The sequence below is a fragment of the Gopherus flavomarginatus genome, chromosome 2 (genome assembly GCF_025201925.1).
Source record: "Gopherus flavomarginatus isolate rGopFla2 chromosome 2, rGopFla2.mat.asm, whole genome shotgun sequence".
Lineage (NCBI taxonomy): Eukaryota > Metazoa > Chordata > Testudines > Testudinidae > Gopherus > Gopherus flavomarginatus.
In genome coordinates, this window is record NC_066618.1 from 80,066,785 (window position 1) to 80,087,332 (window position 20,548).

General features: G+C 44.4%; 1 protein-coding gene across 18 annotated transcripts in view; it reads left to right on the forward strand.

Moving 5' to 3' along the window:
• The window catches only part of NOD1 (nucleotide binding oligomerization domain containing 1), a 94,480-nt gene that overhangs the window by 54,381 nt on the left and 19,551 nt on the right, over positions 1–20,548 (forward strand). For 9 of the 18 annotated variants that reach the window (XM_050938333.1, XM_050938330.1, XM_050938331.1 and 6 more), the window contains exons 2-4: positions 6,100–6,437; positions 11,924–12,098; positions 18,500–20,303. In XM_050938333.1, the coding sequence (XP_050794290.1) occupies positions 6,222–6,437; positions 11,924–12,098; positions 18,500–20,303 (2,195 nt within the window). In that variant the 5' untranslated portion in view covers positions 6,100–6,221. Of the gene's footprint in view, positions 1–3,836; positions 3,996–6,099; positions 6,438–11,923; positions 12,099–18,499; positions 20,304–20,548 lie in introns of those variants that run through there. The other 9 variants (XM_050938338.1, XM_050938329.1, XM_050938337.1 and 6 more) reach the window with 5 other exon arrangements.

Below are 20,548 nucleotides of genomic sequence, written 5' to 3' on the forward strand. Positions count from 1 at the left end.
CTGTCCTCAAACTAACAGCCTGTGCAGTCGGTTACTCCATCTTCCCCTCCTCCACAGTCCTCACAGCTGTTCCATGGTTATGAGGCTAAGCATGTGTAATGCTCCTTCAGCCTTTCTTCATAAGCTTTTCTGATCTCATTCCCTTCACTGACAGAGTTCCCCAAGGCTCAGTCTTTGGCTTTCTCACTTTGGGTGATCTTCTTTGAGACCACTTGATTCAACTCATATCTACACCCAAGACTCTCAAATCTCTCTCTCCATCTCCATCTTTTTGGTAACCTGTGCAGTCCCACCTCTCTGTCTGTCTCTGGATATTTTCTTTCAGATGTTTCTATCCCACCTCAAGTTCTGTATGTCTGAAATCAAACATACGCTATTTTTTACACATACCCTTGCCCCTCTGTCAGTTCATTACCCAGGTTTGTGGCTTTGAGGTACTGTAAGCGAGTGGAAAGTTTACATCCCATAAGTTTTAAAATCCACCCTTTCTTCTCCATCCTTGAAAATTCTACCTTCTTTCTGGGTGTTTAGGCCACTCAGATCTACGTATATATGTATCTCTGTTTTAGCTAGCCCATGCTGATATGTTTTGTCTACTTCTCAGAGAAACACACATTAGCTGTACTTGCAGGCTGGTGTGGTAGGGTTGCTATAGGAGGAGTTCCACTTGCATATCAACTGAGTGATGTCTTACTGATGGATGGATCCTAAAATAGCCACTACTAGTCATAAAACAATCCTGAGGTTCAGAGGTCACTTGAGGATTGTTTGTATTCATTAACCCTGTCACAAATGCTGCATCAGTTAAATAAAACATTTCTTGACTCCAAAATTTATCAAAAGCTATTTAATATACTAAAATACCTGCCATTGCCTTGTATCCCCAAACTTTTCCAGCAGCATTCTACATGCTGGATAATTGCATTGGGTCTGGAGCCAGCAACTGGAGTGGCTGAGATGGATGCACCTCTGAGCTTAGCAAGTGGATTCTTTCAGCACCTATTTCTAATTTGTAAAAAGTTTCACACATCACCTTTAAAAGTAGTGTGTGCGTGTAAAATTGATTAATAATCAAACGAATATTGCAAGCTTGTAATGACAAACACACAATACTTCATAACAATACAAGACAAAGTAAGACACATCTCAGAAGACGTAATAGTAGATCAACTGTGTCAGATACTGTTCCTGCTACAGAAATGGCCCATGGACATGCAGACAAGTGTATAGGTATGATGATGTCACTATACTAGCCCTGGGGTTTAAGCAATGAGTGAATAAAGAAGATTAGGTTAGCAAGAATTGTACTACCTAGTTTCTAGTTGCAGGCTCTTCTGAACAGTGACTGTATGTGTATAACAACTGCCACAATGGGTTTCCAATCCTGATTGGGGCCTTTGGGGCATTATCACATCTTGAGGGTTCTGTTTTAGTAACATTTTATGGTCTGTTTTAGTAAGATTATGTAGCTGCTTTAGTTTATGAATAGGACTAGAAGGTTCATTACACACTAATACAATGCTCTGCAAGACCGATTAGCTTTTCCAAGAAGCAATCAGTTAAGGTGTTTTTCTAAACCTTGTCCTGATGTGACATTTGACGAGTTTATTGTGGTAGCTGAAGACACTCATTTTTACTGTTTAATTAGACTGATACGTGCTTTCCAGAAAACCCAGCACCTACATTCTTTCAGGGTTAGCCTCACCACTGGACACATCAGGACTAATTAGTGTTGCCAATTCTCACAATTTTTTCCCTACAGTCAGGGAAACTCAGCCTCTCCCACCTACTGTGAATAATGGGATAGCTCTTCTCAGTCCCCTTCCTCCCCTCTTCTTCCTTGCAGCACCCAGCCTGGAAGAGGGGAGAAGGGGAACCGGCTGCAGGCACCCCAGGCCTGAGAGAGGGGTTGAAGAACCGCAGCAGTTGCAGGAGGAGCAGAGGTGGGGCTGGGGGGCCAGAACTGATGTAGGAGCTCAGGGCCAATGTGGGCACAGGATTAATTTGAGGATTGAGGGCAGAATTTGTTGCTGAGCAGGGGAATTAGGAGATGTGGCTGTGAGAGAGCCGCAGTGGGGCCCAAAATCACATTACTCAAATAACTTGGGAGAGTGGGCAGCACTAGTTGTGGCGCATGTGCTGGGGTGGGTAGGCGATGTTCAAAGCACCCAGCATACCCTCTTTTTAAAATGCCTCATGATTCTGGGGACAATCTCATGATGTTTTGGGGTCTGTTTTTTTTTTTAACCTTTAGGGTTGTCAGTACTGCTCCTGATTCCTTCAGCAACAAGTTACATCCAATTGTCAGATTCATAGAATGTTTATATTGCTAACTAGACCTGGAAGGAGTCATAATTCATATTCCATAATTAATATCATTCAGCATCAGACCCACCTAAATCTTTGTAAGAAGAATTTGCACATAATCATCCAAGTAATGAAGCTATCGATTTGAAATTTGTGCAGGCACTGGCTAATCAATTGCCCCATTCGTGGTTAGCTGGAGACACAATATGATCACTAACACAGATGAGAGAATTGTGTGCTAAGAAAAGGCCTGTTAAAGAATGCAAATCTTGGTCTCATTGCTATAGCCAATGTGGCTTCTGGGACAATCAGAACTGTACATCATAGCATGCATTAAATCAGCCAGCCTCCTTGCATTAATGTTATATGTCCTTGTCTTACAGTGATGAGGGTCAGAGGCCCTTTTCATCAGGATAAGCTAGTGACATTTTCTCAATCAATATGTATGGCTGTGAAGCTTAAACATAGCTCTGGGGAACAGGAATGAATTGCTCTTCTTTAAACAAGGGCTGTGACTACATAATTGCATTTTTTGGATATCAAATACCAGCTATTGTATCTGTCAGATAACTGATAAAACTGGATTGTAATTAATTACTGTTACTTGTACTTAAATAGCAATATAATAAAATATATGTAATTACTATTTTGGTGCAAGCACTGAATCTACATTTAATTTACTAGCTGAGAACCAGACTTCTTACAAGATCACAATCAGATCCATTCTAAATACCTTTGGAAAATTTGCAAATTGAACTTGAATTGCATTCTTGAAGTATGCCCTACAATTCCAAGGTGGAAAATGTTGGGTGAAATCTTGATGCGGCACTTCCAATGAGATTTTTGTGAACACTTTTTTAGATTTCTAATTGTAGTAATAGTAGAAAAAATCTCCCTCGCTTCTCTGCAAGAAATCCAGTGTAGCTGCTTCAAAGTGTATATAATTCCCCAAGACAATTACAATTCAGAAAAGCTTTCCACACCTTTCTCACCCTCTTTCCCTTTCCAGATATAAATAAGGCCTTATCCACACTGGAGATTTCATCCATAGTGACCAGACACCAGTGCAGACTCTCAGCCCTTTACGTATCCACACTAGAAGCTGCAAGATGCACCAATACAGCTTACTGTTGCTTGAAACTGGGATAAGCTGTGATTCACACTAGTGCAGTTTGTAATGACTTTGCCTATCTACACTAAGAGCCAGATTCACAACTGGTGAAAATTTGCATAGGTCCACTGTCCCCCAATAAGCACCTCACCAATTTACACCACCTGAGAATGGGACAGTACTGCTTTTGCACAAGTGCAGCTGCAGTACTGATTAGTCATCAGTGGCTAAAACGGGGGCTAATCCCTAGCCTAGACAAGTTCTAAATGTTGCACATTCCTTTAGGTGTCATTACATTCAGTGAAACAGTCTGACTAATGTTTTCCGCCACAAGTAAGTGATCTGTGTTTATTAGATAAATCCATCTTCATTACACCATTCATGTTACTCATGCAGCTGGGCTGGCTGGTTCCTGATTCACTTGGCTTCCTGGAAACCATGTTGCCATTTCTCTGTGTCAGAAGACTCTAATTGTGTAAAAATATGAACCTTGATGACTAAACCATTTTTCAAACACCACTTCATTCTAAAACTTTTGCAAGCTTTCTTTGAAGAGGCACTATCATCATAATATATGGTCAGTAAAAACATCTGTAACTCTTTTAAGATATTATACCAACCCCTGAATCCCTAGATCATTTTTGTTGTAATATTGTATTATTATTATTATTTTATTTTATTTGTATTGCTGTAGTGCTTCAGAGCCCCAGGCATGAACCAAGGACCCCATTGTGCTAGGCTGTACAAACACAGATCAAAAAGACAATCCTTGCTCTAAAGCAGGGGTCTCAAACTCAAATGACCACGAGGACCATGTGAGAACAAGTACATTGGCCTGAGGGCCACATTACTGACATCTCCCCCCTGCCGCTCTCGGCCCCGCCCCTACTCCACCCCTTGCCTGCCCCCATTCCAACCCCTTCCCCGAAATACAGAAAGGAGAAAAGCTGTTGTTTTGGTTTTTTTAAAGGAAAAGGAAAGGGCTCAGGAGAGGAGAGATGGTGCATAATTTCTGCATATGCCCACTTCCATACAGAATATGATCTGTGTTAGGAGATGGACATATACATGTATGGGTTTTCTCTCTTGCTTCTCTCATCTGCCAGTTGGTTTCATGTGGAACTGGGCTGGTAGATGGGGAAGGGATAGAGAGGTATGAGGAAAAGATGGGAAGGGATGAGAAAGGGACGAGAATTAAAATCAGATTATCAGCCTCCTCCAGAACTGGTTTGGTTTTGGCAGCTTTCTTGGTATGGATGTATTAGGATGGCTGACCAATGAATTACAAGCATGTGTACCTAGGAATGCTGCTTCACAGCCAGCGATCACGTGGTAGCCAAATGCTTCATTGAAGTGATAAGATCGGCAGTAACAGACATAAACTGGAATATGCAGCCAGATCATCTTAAAAACCTAGCTAGAGACAGCTCTGGGTGGTGCTCAGTCTATACAAAGAGGCTGTGTCAAGGGCGCCAGAAGAGGGGGGGCTATGCCTTCTGACTTTTTACCAGCCGTAAGGGTGAACAATGGCAGAGAGGGAGCAGAGATGAGTGAGCAGGGAGTGAGGTCTTGGGGGGAAGAGGCGGCACGGGAGCAGGGCCTGAGGGGAAGAGGTGGCATGGGAGCAGGGCCCTGGGTTTGAGCTCTGGTGGGCCCCCTCCCTTTTAGGAAGTTTCCACCGCTCCTGGGCTGTATCCCTTTGGGGTTTGCTATGATGATGTGCTCAATTAAAGGTCCTCAGTTTTTGTTGATCCTTACAGTTGGGATCTTGTCTGTATTCTGTGATTCCACAGCTACTTCATTCACCCCTTATCACAGCATTGTAATCCAGGATCTAAGCTACCACTTATGGGTTTTGGGGAAAAAACAAACAAAACGTGGTGTTAGCCTGTATGGTTGCAGAGGTAACTTTGAAAAGTGGACCAAGTCTAAACCAATGCAATGATATTTCCCTGAGTCTGAGCACAGTGTGAAACAATAGTTCTAAGAGGCGTGACCTGCCTCTGGCATCTCAATTGGGTGTTAATTCTGAAACCTACAGGAGCTAATTTAATTGTCAATGTTATTATTTGACTGCTGATTGCTTTTGCAGAAACATGCAACAACGTGATCTTCCCACCCCAAGCTGTCTCCTAAATCTACCCAGATGCCAACTCCCCCCATTTTTAATGTATCTGAAGCTGTCACAGGTTCACAGGGCCTTGTCTGTAGGCAAAATTTTAAACAGATTCTTAACTTTTTGTAGTAAACGAGAACTGACTTGATCTGTAAGAATTACTGCTTTATGATGCAATGTCACTTTGTTTCCTTTCTTTCCTGCCCAAAGACTTTTGGACAGATGCCCTATCTTATCCACTGAAGCATAAAAAGATATCAGATATTCTATCATGCACCAGAGGACAGCAAATAAAGCAGACAGAAATGCAGCACAAGGCAGAATACACTACACTCTTTATTATAGAGTGCCGTGTATGCTTTTGTTAGCCTTGACCATTAGGTAACCCTTTGCCAAGAGCAATGTGAGTTCAGGTGCTAGGGTAGGAAACCAGTGTTCTTGGAAGATGAGATTAGCAACTGTATTCTTGAAAGACTGGAAATGTTTTGTTTGATTGGTATTTGAGGAGTATGTCTCTACAGCTGAATGTTCTTTTAATAGATATTCTATACTGTTATCTGCACAGGTCCAATAGTGTGAAGAACAATCTTTGTTTCACTTGAATTAAACTCCATGCCGATTCCGTGCTGCAAATCTCCAGTCGCTCAAAGATGATGTTAGAAGGAGCAGCCTCTTGCTATCTTAACAATGGAAGGTCAGTCTTGTGCTAACACAGAGATTATCCAGCAAGAACCCTCCGGATCAAGTCCTCCACCCTTCCTTAACTTGCTGAAAATACATCGAGAACTTTTAGTCAGCAAAATCCGAAACACCCAGTGTTTGATTGACAACTTGATTAAAAATGAATACTTCTCTACTGAAGATGCAGAGATTGCTGCACAGTTTCCTACTCAAGCCGACAAGGTACAGTAACTCCTCGTTTAACGTTGTAGTTATGTTCCTGAAAAATGCGACTTTGAGCAAAACGATGTTAAGCGAATCCAATTTCCCCATAAGAATTAATGTAAATGAGGGGATTAGGTTCCAGGGAAATTTTTTTCACCAGACAAAAGACTATATTTTTTATAGTATATATACATACATACACACACACACAGTATAAGTTTTAAACAAACAATTTAATACTGGTACACAGTGATGATGATTGTGAAGCTTGGTTGAGGTGGAGGAGTCAGAGGATGGGATATTTCCCTTATTGCTAAATGATGAACTAGCAATTGGCTGAGCCTTTAAGGGTTAAGTCTCTCACTTTACAAGGCAGCAGTAATGAGGGAGGTATGCACATTTCCCCTTTAAGTACACTGCCTTGTTAATTAGATCAGTTTGCTGAGACTGCAGATGCTCTTGAGCCCTGGTGTGTCCCCCCTGCTCTATGGAAGATGGGGTAAGCGGGGTGCAGGAGCAGGGGGGAGGGGGACACTCTGACATTAGCCTTCCTCTTCTTTCCTTCCCCCTCCCCCACAGCAAGCAGGAGTCTTGGGGAGCAGCTCCAAGGCAGAGGGCAAAAGCAGCGCATGGCAGTGGGGGGAGGGACAACTGCAATGCTAGCCTGCTGGGCAGCTGCAACACAGGGAACTTAGGGGAGCGGGGAGCTGATAGGGGGGCTGCCAGTCCACCCTGGTTCCAAGCCCCCACCAGCTAGCTGCAACGGGCTGCCCTTCCTGCAAGCAGTAGACAAAGCAGGCTGCTGCCAAGTGACATTAGAAGGGAGCATTACACAACTTTAAACAAGCATATTCCCTAATTGATCAGCAACGTAACACTGAAACAACGTTAACTGGGATGACTAAGTGAGGAATGACTGTATATTCTTATTTCACTAGCCAGCTTTAACTTTTGATTAGCCATGTAAAACCCCACAAGTTGAAGTGTATCTGGTAACTTTAGCTCAACTATCTTTTAGGCTTCTATTGTGTTTGATAATCTGTCCAGTTCCTACTGGGCTGAGTTCCCATCTCAGGTATCACTGCCACTAGTTGGCACTCTAGAGGGTAGGCTCAGCACAGAGGCTATTGAATGGGTAGGGTGACTGAACAATTCTCTCACACCTAGAGGTGACCCTACCAATGAGGAGGGTCATTGCTGAGGCAATCTAAGGAAGTTTACACAGTTGCTACCTTTGCTCTTTGGATAACCAGAGAACACCAGTCAGCAAGGCTGCCAGTCCAGCACCTTTGACAAGCACTGGATTGACATGGAAAATAAATGAATGTAAAGACCATTATACAGGGCTGAAAATCATTGGTGTATTTGGGCAGTGAACAGCTGGAGTGTGGGGCTGGAGTAGACAGACTACCTGGTTACCAACAAACTGAGGATTTGATTGTCAAACTACAGAAGCAAACCCTATGGGATGGGACTTTCAGAAGCACTCAGTGTTGGTCCAGCTCTGATTTTCTTCATTTTACCATCAGGACCCAGTATTCATTTAGGATTTGAACAAACTCCCGTTGAAGTCAGTGGTAGCCGTTCTACTAATTTTAGTGGGAGGTTGATTGTCTCTCCACTTCTGGCCATGCTGCTCTCCCTGCAGCCTTCGAAGCAGCTGCAGCTCCGGGGCTGGCAGGCTGCAGCCATGCCACTTGGCCCCACCCCACAGAGCAGTCTGTGGCCACGCTGCCGGAGCACACTGCAGCTGTGCCGCCCGGCCCAGCCCTCTGGAACATGCTGCAGCCGTGCCACCCAGTCTGGCCTACTGGAGCAAGCTGCGGCCGTGCTGCCCAGCCTGCCGGAGCAGCTCCAGTCAGGTCAGAGACTTCCTGCCCTGGCTCTCTCCAGATAATGTGGGAAGGGATGGGAAGTGGAGAGTGTGGGGGTCCTGGGCTAGGGGTGGGGCCATGTGGGGGGTGGTCATAGGGGTTACCACCCCAGCTTCTCCCCCCACAAAAAATTTCCCCACCAGTTGCTGTCCCAGCCCATCAGGGTAAGCAGCTGGCGTGACGGGACACTTTGTTTACTTAGGTTTACCTCTGTGTCTGCGGATGCTCGAGGTAAACAGACCATCTCGGCCTGCCAGCGGCTTATCCTGATGGCCCGGGAGCCAAAGTTTGCTGACCTCTGAATTATAGGGTCGGCTTATGAACGGGTTATAAAAATTTTTCCATTTTTACTTATCCATCTTGAGGGAGTTGGTTTATAAACAAACCAGCTTATGATCAAGTATATACAGTAAATCTCTGTAAATCTGTTTGTTTGCAGTTACAAGAAAAGCTCTAAGAACACAGATTTTTTTGTAAATTGATTATGTGAGCACATCTTTAATTGCATACCTATACTGTTTAGAGCATTGTTACCATGCAAAATACTTAAGAGGGAAATAGAGTTTATTTCACTGTGACATAGGAGGGTTCATAAGTTGGTCCTAGTTTAAAGAGGGGAAAATGTTCATTTTAAAATTGTAGTCACTTTTTCTACACATACTCTTCTCTTTAAAGACCTAAGAGCATTCTGTATCCTCCTTCATGAAATTGGGAAAAACCTTGATATCCTCACACATTTTGGTTTTAGATTTCTGTCTCCAGGAGGAAATATTAGCAAAAATTGCTTGGGTTTCCAATTCTTCCACAAGAGAAAATGTTCCAGGCTTTTTTTCCTGTTACAGTGATTTAATACAATACCTGACTCTGACTTCTTTTATGAACCAGTTATGGAGCCTTAGAAGTTTCAGATTTGTGTCACAGCTAGAGGAGAGTGAACGACAAAAGAGGCAGGGTCCTGCGCTTCATTAATGTGCAGATTTCCCTAGGATAATAACTCTTGTTGGTTAATGGACATTGTACCTGTGGTGCTTACTTTGTGTAGCTAGCCAAAGCTGGGAGTTGAACAGTGGTGCATTGTATAATCATCTTGGGTTCTTTTTTTGTTCAGTAGTATAATATAGTAATAAAACAGTCAGTCATATACAGAAGGGAGCTTTCAGCCGAGGCAATGTGTACTTCACAGGACCAGTGGGAAGTTCAGTTTTTGGGCCAGATTGCCTGATCTCCCACAGAGAATCCTGCAGAAGGGACCAGAAGTGGCTGGAAACGCAGGAATGGAAAAACCCACAGGAGACAGCTTGGAGGGAAGGATTCAGTGAGGATCCTCTCAGGGCCGGCTCCAAGTTTTTTGCCACCCCAAGCAAAAAAATTTTCCCATGCCCCCTGGCCCTGCCCCAGCTCTGCCCCTTCCCTGTCCCATTCCAACTCTTTCTTCAAATCCCCGGCCCTGCCTCCTCCCCCGGGCACGTCGCATTTCCCCTCCCTCCCAGGCTTGCCTGGGAGGGAAGGGGGAGAAGCGGAATGGCGGCGCGCTCAGGGGAGGGGGTGGAGGTGAGCGGGGGGGGAGCAGTTCCTCTGTTCCCCCAGGGTTACTTCCTGCTGCCATCCTCGCGCCCCCCACCACTGCAGCTCACCTCCGCTCCGCCTGCTCCCCTGAGCACGTTGCTGCCGCTCCTCTTCTCCCCCCTCCCTCCCAGGCTTGCCACAAAACAGCTGATTCGCACGGGAAGCCTGGGAGGGAGGGAGAGAAGCGGAGCGGCAGTGCGCTCGGGGGAGCAGGCGGCAGTGGAGTGGATGCAAGCTGGGAGGAGGGGTTCCTCTGCCCCTCCTGGGTTACTTGCTGCAGCCCTCCCCATGCTCCCCATAGCTCACCTCCGCTCAAGACCGGCTCCTGGCTTTTTGCGTCCCAAGCAAAAAAAAAAAAAGAGCCGGAGTGCCTCCCCTTGGAAAGTGCCACCCCAAGCACATGCTTGGAGCGCTGGTTCCTAGAGCCGGCCCTGGATCCTCTCATGGAGTCCCCCCTCCACCCACTCCATATTGTTTGTCAGGGGAGCAGAGTTTGACCCCGGAGAGTGAGCTGCAGGCCCATGCCTAGACCCTGTGGTTTTCATGGGCTTTTACAAGAGGCCCGGCCTGTCTGCATGGAGGCCCCATTACCTCTCTGTGCCCCCAGCAATTCCTGACAGGGCAGTTCCATTGGGCTGAACTATCAGGAACTCCTTCCCCCATGGCTTCCTCTTACACCGCAGCTCCCCAGGATTTCCCTTGAAGGAGAATCCCCACTATCGAGGGGTCTCTGTGGAAGAAGCTAATGCAGCCCCTGAGATTGTTTCCTGATGCGACCACCCACATTTACGTTTACCAGGGCTCCATTCTTTGTTCCTTTTCTTTTTAAATTGAAACAATTTGTAGCTGTAAGCTTTGTTCACATGAAATATCTCTTGTTTGTAGTTTTCTTATTGAATATCTGAGGTGGAAGGAAAAAATAGATTGTCCGAGGAATGTTTGCTGGCTACAAGTAGGTTTTATCGATGTTTGTCATAAGAGAGTTGCCCCACTTTTGCAGATCCTGAACTAGAAAGTGCAGATTTCAGACCAGAGGACTTGGGTGAAGGTTTTTAATATTTAAAAATCCTCTTTTTATTGTGCTCTGGTGTATTCTATCCTGCATTGTGGGTTCTCTAGCTCATGAGAGGCCAGAGAAAAGTTGCCTCAGAGATTAAGGAATTTGGAAGTCCTTTGCCTACTGTAGAAATTGAGGTTGTGATTAGCAGGAATGGAATCCAGTCCATAGAGAAGTATCCTTAGAGCAAAGGCTGTACTCTCTAGAAACACTTGCACTAAGGTTGTCACATGCTGGTTGCCCTCTAGATCCACCCACCAAACCTAACCCCTTCCATCTATTAGCTGGAGTCCAACTTTTTTGCTAGTGGGTGTGGACATTAACTCTCCTATGGCTGCTGAATGAGAGGGGCATACAGCATTGCATGCACATGCACGCTGTCTCTCACCCCCCATGCAATCCCCCATAGCATGGGCGGGGAGAGGTGGTCTTGCAGAGTTAAACTGCTATGCTTAAAGAAGGAAGAGCTTGTTTGATTCTGCATTCAAGTCCAGAGAGACATTCTGCTGTCCACACTGCTATTCAGGCTAGATTCTGATATAAAATTAAATAATGCAACTTAGCCTCAGAAATCAGAGGACCAGGCCAGGAGGTCAAATATCAGTTGTCTGGTTTCATTTAATATGGGCAAGATTTGAAATCTCCTGCATGACTGTGGTAACCACCCAGACCAGGAATTTCCTTTGCATTCTACACTATGGAGCAGCCTGTGTCCTTTATCTTTATAGCTGGTATATGTACACAGCTGTAATAATGAGCCCAAACTAAAACGTCTGATCCAAATCAGAGTTGCAGGTCCAGCCTCTTTGTAATGCCGGAATCCAAAGACACTGAACTTTGGGATGGTTCAGGTTCAGATCCAGATTCTGACATCCCAGCTTGGGAGCGTAGACTCTAGGATTTGACTGGGGTCCCATTTCCAATCCTGCAGCAACTCAAAGCATTTCATAAATGTAACCGATACACAATCCTACGTATTGCTAACATTCTACGTGGTATTTCTTCAGGTTCGTAAAATTCTGGATCTTGTTCAAAGCAAAGGAGAAGAAGTTTCAGAATATTTCATCTACATCCTGCAAGAGGTCTTTGATGCGTATTATGAACTACAGCCTTGGTTGGATGAAATAGAATTCCACCCTTCACAGAATATTCAAAATAAACCTGTTGTAAATACAGATCCAGGTAGGAAGAGGTGTAAGAGCCAATATGCAGGTCAATTCTCTATAGAAAACATGTCTCCAGAGAAATGTATGTTAATATTAACTGGATTAATTTCATCTACTGATTAGCCTCACTATTAGTTCTGATTTTCCCAGCCTTGGGAACCAAGCTTTAAAAATATGTAACCAGGGATAGACCCTACATTGTGTTTCTTGTTTTCAGTCTGAGTAATATGGGGTGAGATTTTTATCCCCTCTACTACTGTCTGTGGCAACATACAGGTGTGACAGGTTGGATCACAGAAACCCCCTTGGGAAGTGCCAACTGATGTGCCAAGACTACTTCTGGCCCTGCTTTCCCTGCCAGCTCGGGACTCCAGCACCCTGTCCTGTTGAGCCAGACATGCCAGTCTGCTCCAACACCAACCCAGGGTCTGAACCACGTGCCCCAAAACTGCAGACTTAACTGAAAGAATCTTACAGAAGTGTTCCTGTCTTTAACACTCAGATGCCCAACTCCCAATGGGGTCTAAACCCCAAATAAATCTGTTTTACCCTGTATAAAGCTTATACCAGGTAAACTCATAAATTGTTCACCCTCTATAACACTGATAGATAGAGATGCACAGCTGTCTGCTCCGCCCCCCTCCCCCCCGGTATTAATACATACTCTGAGTTAACTAATAAGTAAAAAGTTATTAAATACAGAAAGTAGGAGTTAAGTGGTTCCAAGTAATAGCAGACAGAACAAATTGAATTACCAAGCAAAATAGAACACACAAGTCTATGTCTAAGAAAACTGACTACAGATAAAAACCTCACCCAGTAAGCTTCCTTTTATAGACTAGTCTCCTTCTAGTCTGGGTTCAGCAATCACTCACACCCCCTGTAGTTACTGTCCTTTGTTCCAGTTTCTTTCAAGTATCCTTGGGGGTGGAGAGGCTCTCTCTTGAGCCAGCTGAAGCCAAAATTGAGGGGTCTCCCAGGGATTTAAGTAGACTTTCTCTTGTGGGTGGAGACCCCCTCCTCTCCCCTATGGAAAGTCCAGCTCCAAGATTGAGTTTTGGAGTCACATGGGCAAGTCACGTGTCCATGCATGACTTCATTTTTACAGGCAGCAGCCACTGCTTACCTGCTACCTTGAATGTCCTTGTGTGGACTTCTTATGTGGATTGGAGCCTCCCAAGATCCATTGTCCCTTAAGTGCTTCTTGATTGGGCACTTTATTTGCACATTCCTTTCTCAAGAAACTGACCAAATGCTTTACAAAGGCTACTTAGAAATCAAGCAAGTATACAGCCAATATTTCTAACTTCAAGTACAAAAATGATACATACATACAAATAGGATTAATAGATTCAGTAGGTCATAACCATTACAGAGATATGTTACATGGCATGTGTAGCATAAAACATATTCTAGTTATGTCATATATACTTTCATAAGCATATTTCCATAAAGCCTTATGGGAGGCACCATCACAACAGAGTCTGTAAAAACCAGAGCACCATCTAGGGAAAATACCATGGTGAATGCATTGTGTAGGGCAGCTGTAGGCTTCCAGGCTGCTGGAACTTAGAACAGCCCCTTCTATTACCTAAGTAAGTTATGCAGGTGGCCATTTTAGACCCCAAAGCATGGCAGATCATGAGGGCATACAGGTGGATTAAAGTCACCTTAGTCCTCCCCGCGTAGCGCTGCAAGCAGTACAGTCATGTGTATCACTCCCATTTAAATATTTGACATTAATTCACTCTAAAAGTATCCAGTTTTACTGATCAGCTACAGGTGACTTAAAAAAAAAGATACTTTAAACAAAATAATGAAAAAGCTACCTTACTGAAGCCAGGAGGGGAAAAAGGGAAAAATTTCGAAAAGGTTACCAGGGAGTCAGATGAAATTGCTACACTGTGGTATGTCTGTGACAGGTTACCTGCGGTGCTTCCTAGAACTGGGATACCACTGAGCCCTCTGTCTCACCAACCTGGATTCCCTCTCACACTGATGCTGTGACAAGCTGCAAACCTCTCCAGGTCCTACACTTAGGGCTTGGCTACACTGGAGAGTTGCAGCGCTGGTGAGGGGGTTACAGCGCTGCAACTCAGGATGTGGCCACACTTGCAAAGCACAGCCAGCGCTGCAACTCCCTGGTTGCAGCGCTGGCTGTACACCTGGTCTGCCTCGGGTGTAGCGATTCCAGCGCTGGTGATGCAGCGCTGGTCAGCAAGTGTGGACACCACCAGCGCTTTTATTGGCCTCCGGGGTATAAGGAGGTATCCCAGAATTCCTGTCCACAACAAACCAGAAGAATGGCTGAACTTCGATCTCCTCGTAGCTACTTGCTAAAAAACAAACACAGCTGCTCTGTGCTCCAGCAAGCGAGCCAGCGAAGGCAGGAGAATTGCTTTGGAATGTTCAAAGCTGTTTGCTTGAAGGGGGGGGAGGAGTAATGTTGAGCAACTGTTTATGTGGTCTGACGGCTATTTAGGAGTGCATAATTAGCATTTAGTGAATAAGAGACAGGTGGGGGAAAGGTCAAAACTTTTAAAATGATTGAAGGTAGGCACTGTGTATCTTCCAGTCCTTACAACTTGCAAGGCAGGGAGCTGAGAACAGTGTCAGCTCCAAAAATCCACTCTCTCTGTCTCCCCCACACTCCCTGTCACATTCCACCTCACCCCCCTCTTTTGAAAAGCATGTTGCAGCCACTTGAATGCTGGGATAGCTGCCCACCATGCACCACTCCCAACAGCGCTGCAAATGCTGCAAATGTGGCCACACTGCAGTGCTGGTAGCTGTCAGTGTGGCCACACTGCAGCACTGGCCCTACACAGCTGTACGAACACAGCTGTGACTACCAGCGCTGCAGAACTGTAAGTGTAGCCATGGCCTTATACAGCTATCCACAGGCAGGGACAACCCCAGCTCAGTTACATGAATGCTTTTTCCAGCCACCCATGAACCAACAGTAGAGAGGCTCCAGCCGATTCCCCCCAGCTCCCCAGTCTAGCATCCCAGAGCTGTACTGTCTTGCCCTTGTTAGAAGCCTGGCCCGTGTGAGTTTATTATCCACTTGCCCCTCCCTCAGTGTGAAGAGGACATGCACCAGCTCTTGTTACTGAGCAGATTTCCCAAGCACTTCATCCAAAACACACTGTTTTAGGTAGAACATAAAACAGATTTATTGATTACAGAAAGATGGATTTTAAGTGATTATGAATAGTGACTGTACAGATCAAAGTTGGTCACCTAAGAAATAAAAGTAGAATCACAATCTCAGTTCTATAAAATAGATAGGATTTGAATCAAGCAGTGTGTTACCCTGATGAGATAGTTCCTTCATACACAGGCTGGGATTCCTCTTTTCAGCCTGGGATCACCTTCCCTGTGCAAAATCTTTGTTCTCCAGACTTGTTTCCAAGTGTTAAGTTGTGGGAGGAGAGAGGCCAAGTGAGGATGTCACTTTCCCATTTTGTAGCTTCTTCCAGCTTGTTGGAAAGATCTTTTGGTATGATGTGAGTCAAGCAGTCTCCATTGTCTGTGCTTTCTCTGCGATGTCTCCATCGTATACAGTTCTTGGGGGAGTCCTGTTGAGTGTGGATTCCCCTTAATGGGCCATCATCAGTGTCTGGCTGCTCCATTGTTGTACCTGAAAGGCTGGTTCTGGGTATTTCCAGTCTTACAACATGTTTCAGTAACACACACAGTAAAACTTCACATACAGTGATAGCACATACAATCCAACATCTCACAAGGCATACTTTGTACAAAACCTATTATAATCATATCACTGTGGTAAATATGGGGTGCCAGGGTGTTGCTTTGAGGTACAGAGTATCACAACATCAGATCAGCATTTTCAGGTGAACTGGAGATTTCATTTTAACCATGTAACCTAATGACAGCAGTTTAAGCATCAACATTAAGTATTTCACTTCCAATTGTTTTTGCAAAAAGTTCCTGGGATTGTAGGTGGAACTTGAGTATGCCACCATGACTCCTGACTTACCCTTATAGATAGGAGGCTCTAACCAAGTAATAGTGTGATAAGGACACAGTTTGCTGTGTATCTAGGATCATCTCTATTATGCATTAAATCACAAGAACCACATATACGCTGTAGGATTTGTGCTAGAGCAACCAAAGAAAACTAATATGTAAACACTCAGCTGCTAGCTGACATATCTTAGCATTAAATGTAGCCTGACAGCAGCCCCGCCACAGTATTGGAATACAGTCATGAGGATTTATTTGAACATTTATATTTTGCTTTGTTTATGTAGCTTTTATTTTTCTAAACCTCAAGCACTTTTTTTTGTTTGTTTTTATATATCCCATAGTGTTGCATCACAGTCTCAGATCAGCCCTAGAATTGATTAGTTTTCAACACACAGCACAAACTCACTGCTCCGTGATTATCTTTGGCAAAGTGACAATCAGATTTTTTGTTATATTATTACAATTAAAATATCACATTTTTATACAGCCCTTCATCTCAAAGGATCCCAGAGCATTTTCCAGACTGTATAAATACAAGACTCTTAACCTTAACCTCCCCTGTCCTCCCCACCCCCCCACCCCCGACCTTCTGAAATGTAGACTCCTTTGCAATGAAAACACAGGAACATTGCCCAGTGGTTAGGATTTTTATTATTCTATAAATTATTTTTTAATCTGTTGAGGTGCCTAGAGCTGGGATGATGATGATGATTATTAACAAACTAACAAATAGGCAAGGAGTGAAGAGTGACAAAGATGATCAAGGGGATGGAACTCAAGCCATATGAGCAAAGGCTGGAGGAACTGGGTATGTTTAGTTTGGAAAAGAGGAGACTAAGGGGGGACATGAAAGCAGTCTTCAAATACTTGAAAGGCTGCCATAAAAAAGATGGAGAAAAGTTGTTCTCTCTTGCCGCAGAGAGCCGGACAAGAGGCAATGGGTTCAAATTACAGCGTAGCAGATAGAGGGTATGGCTACACTTGAAATTTGTGGTCGGAGCACCGGCGCTGGGAGAGAGCTCTCCCAGCGCTGCACGTAAACCACATTCCTTACAGGTGTAGCTTGCAGCGCTGGGAGCCGCGCTCCCAGCACTGCGGCACTGATTACACTGAAGCTTTACAGCGCTGTATCTTGCAGCGCTCAGGGGGGGGTGTTTTCACACCCCTGAGCGCGAAAGTTGCAGCCCTGTAAAGTGCCAGTGTAGCCAAGCCCTTAGATTAAATCTCAGGGAAAACTTCCTAACTGTAAGAACAGCAGAGCAATGGCACAAACTGCCTAGGGAGCTTCTGGAAGCTCCTTCACTGGAGGTTTTCAAAAGGAGGCTGGATGGCGGAGGCTGGATGGCCATCTGTCTTGCATGGTTTAGACACAACAAATCCTGCATCTCAGCAGGAGGTTAGACTAGATGACACTTGCAGTCCCTTCTAACCCTGTAGCTCTAAGAACAACGCCTGTAACTGAAACTGCTAGGGAAACTTAGAGGGGAGAATGTAAGCATCTAAATTGTCTATGGCTTGGACATCCTGACCATTAAAGAAAGGGCGGTGGGGTCTATAGGCCCTGGGTTTTATGTCTCCTCCAAAAGATGGTGGCATCAAGCAACACTGCCCCCTAATAAAGTGCTGTGCCGCTGGGTCAGTACTGACTGGAAGGGAAGAGTGTTTCCAACTGAATCACCAGCACCACTTCCTAGGCAGCCTCCCATCAAAGTACTGGCAAAACAGCCCCATTGAGCCTGTAAGATGTAATTACACCAGCTCAGGACTGGGGGGAAAGTATTTGAGCCAGGAATTCTAAAGGCACTCAGGAACAGCTAGCAATCAGATCTTTGCAATAGTCCTAATCGCCTAACTTGGCATGTAGAAAGTACCCAATGCTGTAAAAATAACTGCTTTTAGTTTGTTCCTTTTGAACTGAGAAATCACACACAAACCTGTTAGCCAATTCATGACTATCCAGAAAATAAAGCATGCAGTTGGAAAATGTTGCTAAGCAGAAATTGTCTTTCTTATCCCGACAGGAGCTTTGCTAGTGCCTCTCAGATTTGTGCTGAACACATGCAAAGGAAAAAAAAAAGTTCACTATTACAAGTTGATTCCCCTCCAGAGAAACACTGCTTGTCATTGAAAAAGCCCAAAGAGCCTCTCTGAGGGTCCTGATGTTGCCTCTCTAGAAACTGTATAATATCAAAATTATCATCGTTCCCCCTGTTTCTAGAGAGGCAACTTCAAGACAGCATGTATTTGATAAAAGATAGGAAGGAATTAGCTGTAGCCTAAAACTCTTCTGTACCTAAGAGCTGCAGGCATAAGTGTTTGTATATAGCCAGTCATTCCTCCTTAGTTCCTAAGCATGGAGGGACTTTATATACTGTAGCCCTTATGTTAGATTCGATCTCTTTTAATAATTAATTCTCTCTTTAGTCAGCAGGTACCGTCAGAAACTCAAATATGAATTGGCAAGAGACACAAAGTTTGTTATGTCGTATGCTCAGAAGGAGGAAATGCTGCTGGAGGAAACCTATGCTGCTAGTCTTATCGAGCTGGTCAGTTATACCAATGAGAGCCTAGGCAAGGTGAGCTGCCTAGAAGATCTGTTTGATGACAGAATTGGGTTAATTAACGAAGATGGAGAGACAATCTACATCTTTGGTGATGCAGGTATTGGAAAATCCATTTTGCTCCAAAAGATGCAAAATCTTTGGGCCAGAGGAGAATTGGATGTAGGTGCCAAATTTTTCTTCCGGTTCAGGTGCAGGATGTTTAGCTGTTTTAAAGAGAATGAAGCCATCTGTTTGAAGGATCTCCTGTTCAAATACAACTGTTACCCAGACCAGGACCCCGAGGAGGTATTCAACCACATCCTATACTTCCCTCATACAGCCCTCTTCACATTTGATGGTTTTGATGAGATCAATTCCGACTTTGACCTGAGCAGCATCCCTGAGATCTGCTCACCCAATGAACCTACCCACCCTCTTGCCCTGTTGGTGAATCTTCTCAGTGGAAAGGTTCTTAAGGGATCAAGGAAAGTTCTGACAGCAAGGACAGGAACTGAGATCCATCAAAATATCATTAGGAAGAAAGTACTGCTCCGAGGGTTTTCCACCAGTAACCTGAAGGAATACACTGAGAAATTCTTCAGAGACGAGGAGTGTCGGGTATTGATGTCGAACCAGCTGGAAGCAAACCCCAGTCTCTGCAGTTTGTGTTCAGTGCCTTTGTTTTGTTGGATTATCTTTAAATGCTTTGAACTCTTCCGTTCCATGTTTGACAGTCATGAGCTTCCAAACTACTCAGTTACACTCACCAATGTATTTTTGCTCATGACTGAAGTTTACTTGAACCGAACTCTGAAAACAAATTTGCTGAAGAAGAACACCAGAAGCCAAGTGGAGACATTCAGGTCAAAAAAGGAAACTCTGTTCTCTTTGGGTAAAATAGCACACATGGGGATGGAGAAGTCTCTCTTTATCTTTGACCAGGAGGAAGTCACATCCTTGAACATGTCAGAGCAGGATTTGCACCTGGGATTCCTCAGGACGGTTCATGACTGTGGTGGCTTTGGAGACCAGTCCTCCTATGAGTTCTTGCACTTGACCCTGCAGTCTTTTTTCACAGCTTTGTTCCTAGTTACTGAAGAGAAATTGAGTACAAAGGAGTTACTGAAGTTTTTCGCAGAGTGCTCTTCCACTGAGACTGCCCAGTCTACTTGTCTCCCTATTTCCTGGTTGCGCAAACTCTCTATAGGAGAAGATCCTTTCCGAAATAAAGAACATTTTCACTTCACCAATCTTTTCCTCTGTGGTCTGCTTTCCAAAGACAAGGAGAAGCTCATCAGACATTTAGTTTCGCCTGCAGCCATTAAGAGGAAAAGAAATGCGCTCATCACATATCTCTTAGAAAGCATGAAATTTCAATTGCAGAGCCTGATGCGGGCAAGACATAAGGGTTATAAACAGATTCAGGTCATGCCCAATTTTGTTTGGATGCTGAGATGCATTTATGAGACTCAAAGTGAAAAACTAGCCAAGCTGACTGTCAGGGGCATGAGGGCCAACTGCATCAAACTCACCTATTGCAATGCCTATTCGTCGGACTGCAGCGCCATATCCTTTGTGATGCAGCACTTTCAGAAGCATCTGGGTCTGGATCTAGACAACAATAATATCAATGACTATGGAGTAAAACAGCTTCTACCTTGTTTTAACAAGCTTGCGGTGATCAGGTAGGATGTCGTGCCAGGTGTCTGTTTGTCTTTGATTTATTACACAATATAAGCATTAAACTTACAAAAACTCTTTAAAGCTTGAGAGGGCTAAAGGCACCAAGTGCTCCTGGAAATAAACTGTATTTGGCTTTTAAAGTCTTGTTTCAGAACGATCACCTCAGTATCTTAAGAGAAGGCAGCCCCAAGCAGCAAAATTTGGATCAAAATTTTGAACATCCCAGAGTTTGCCGATTTAAGATCTG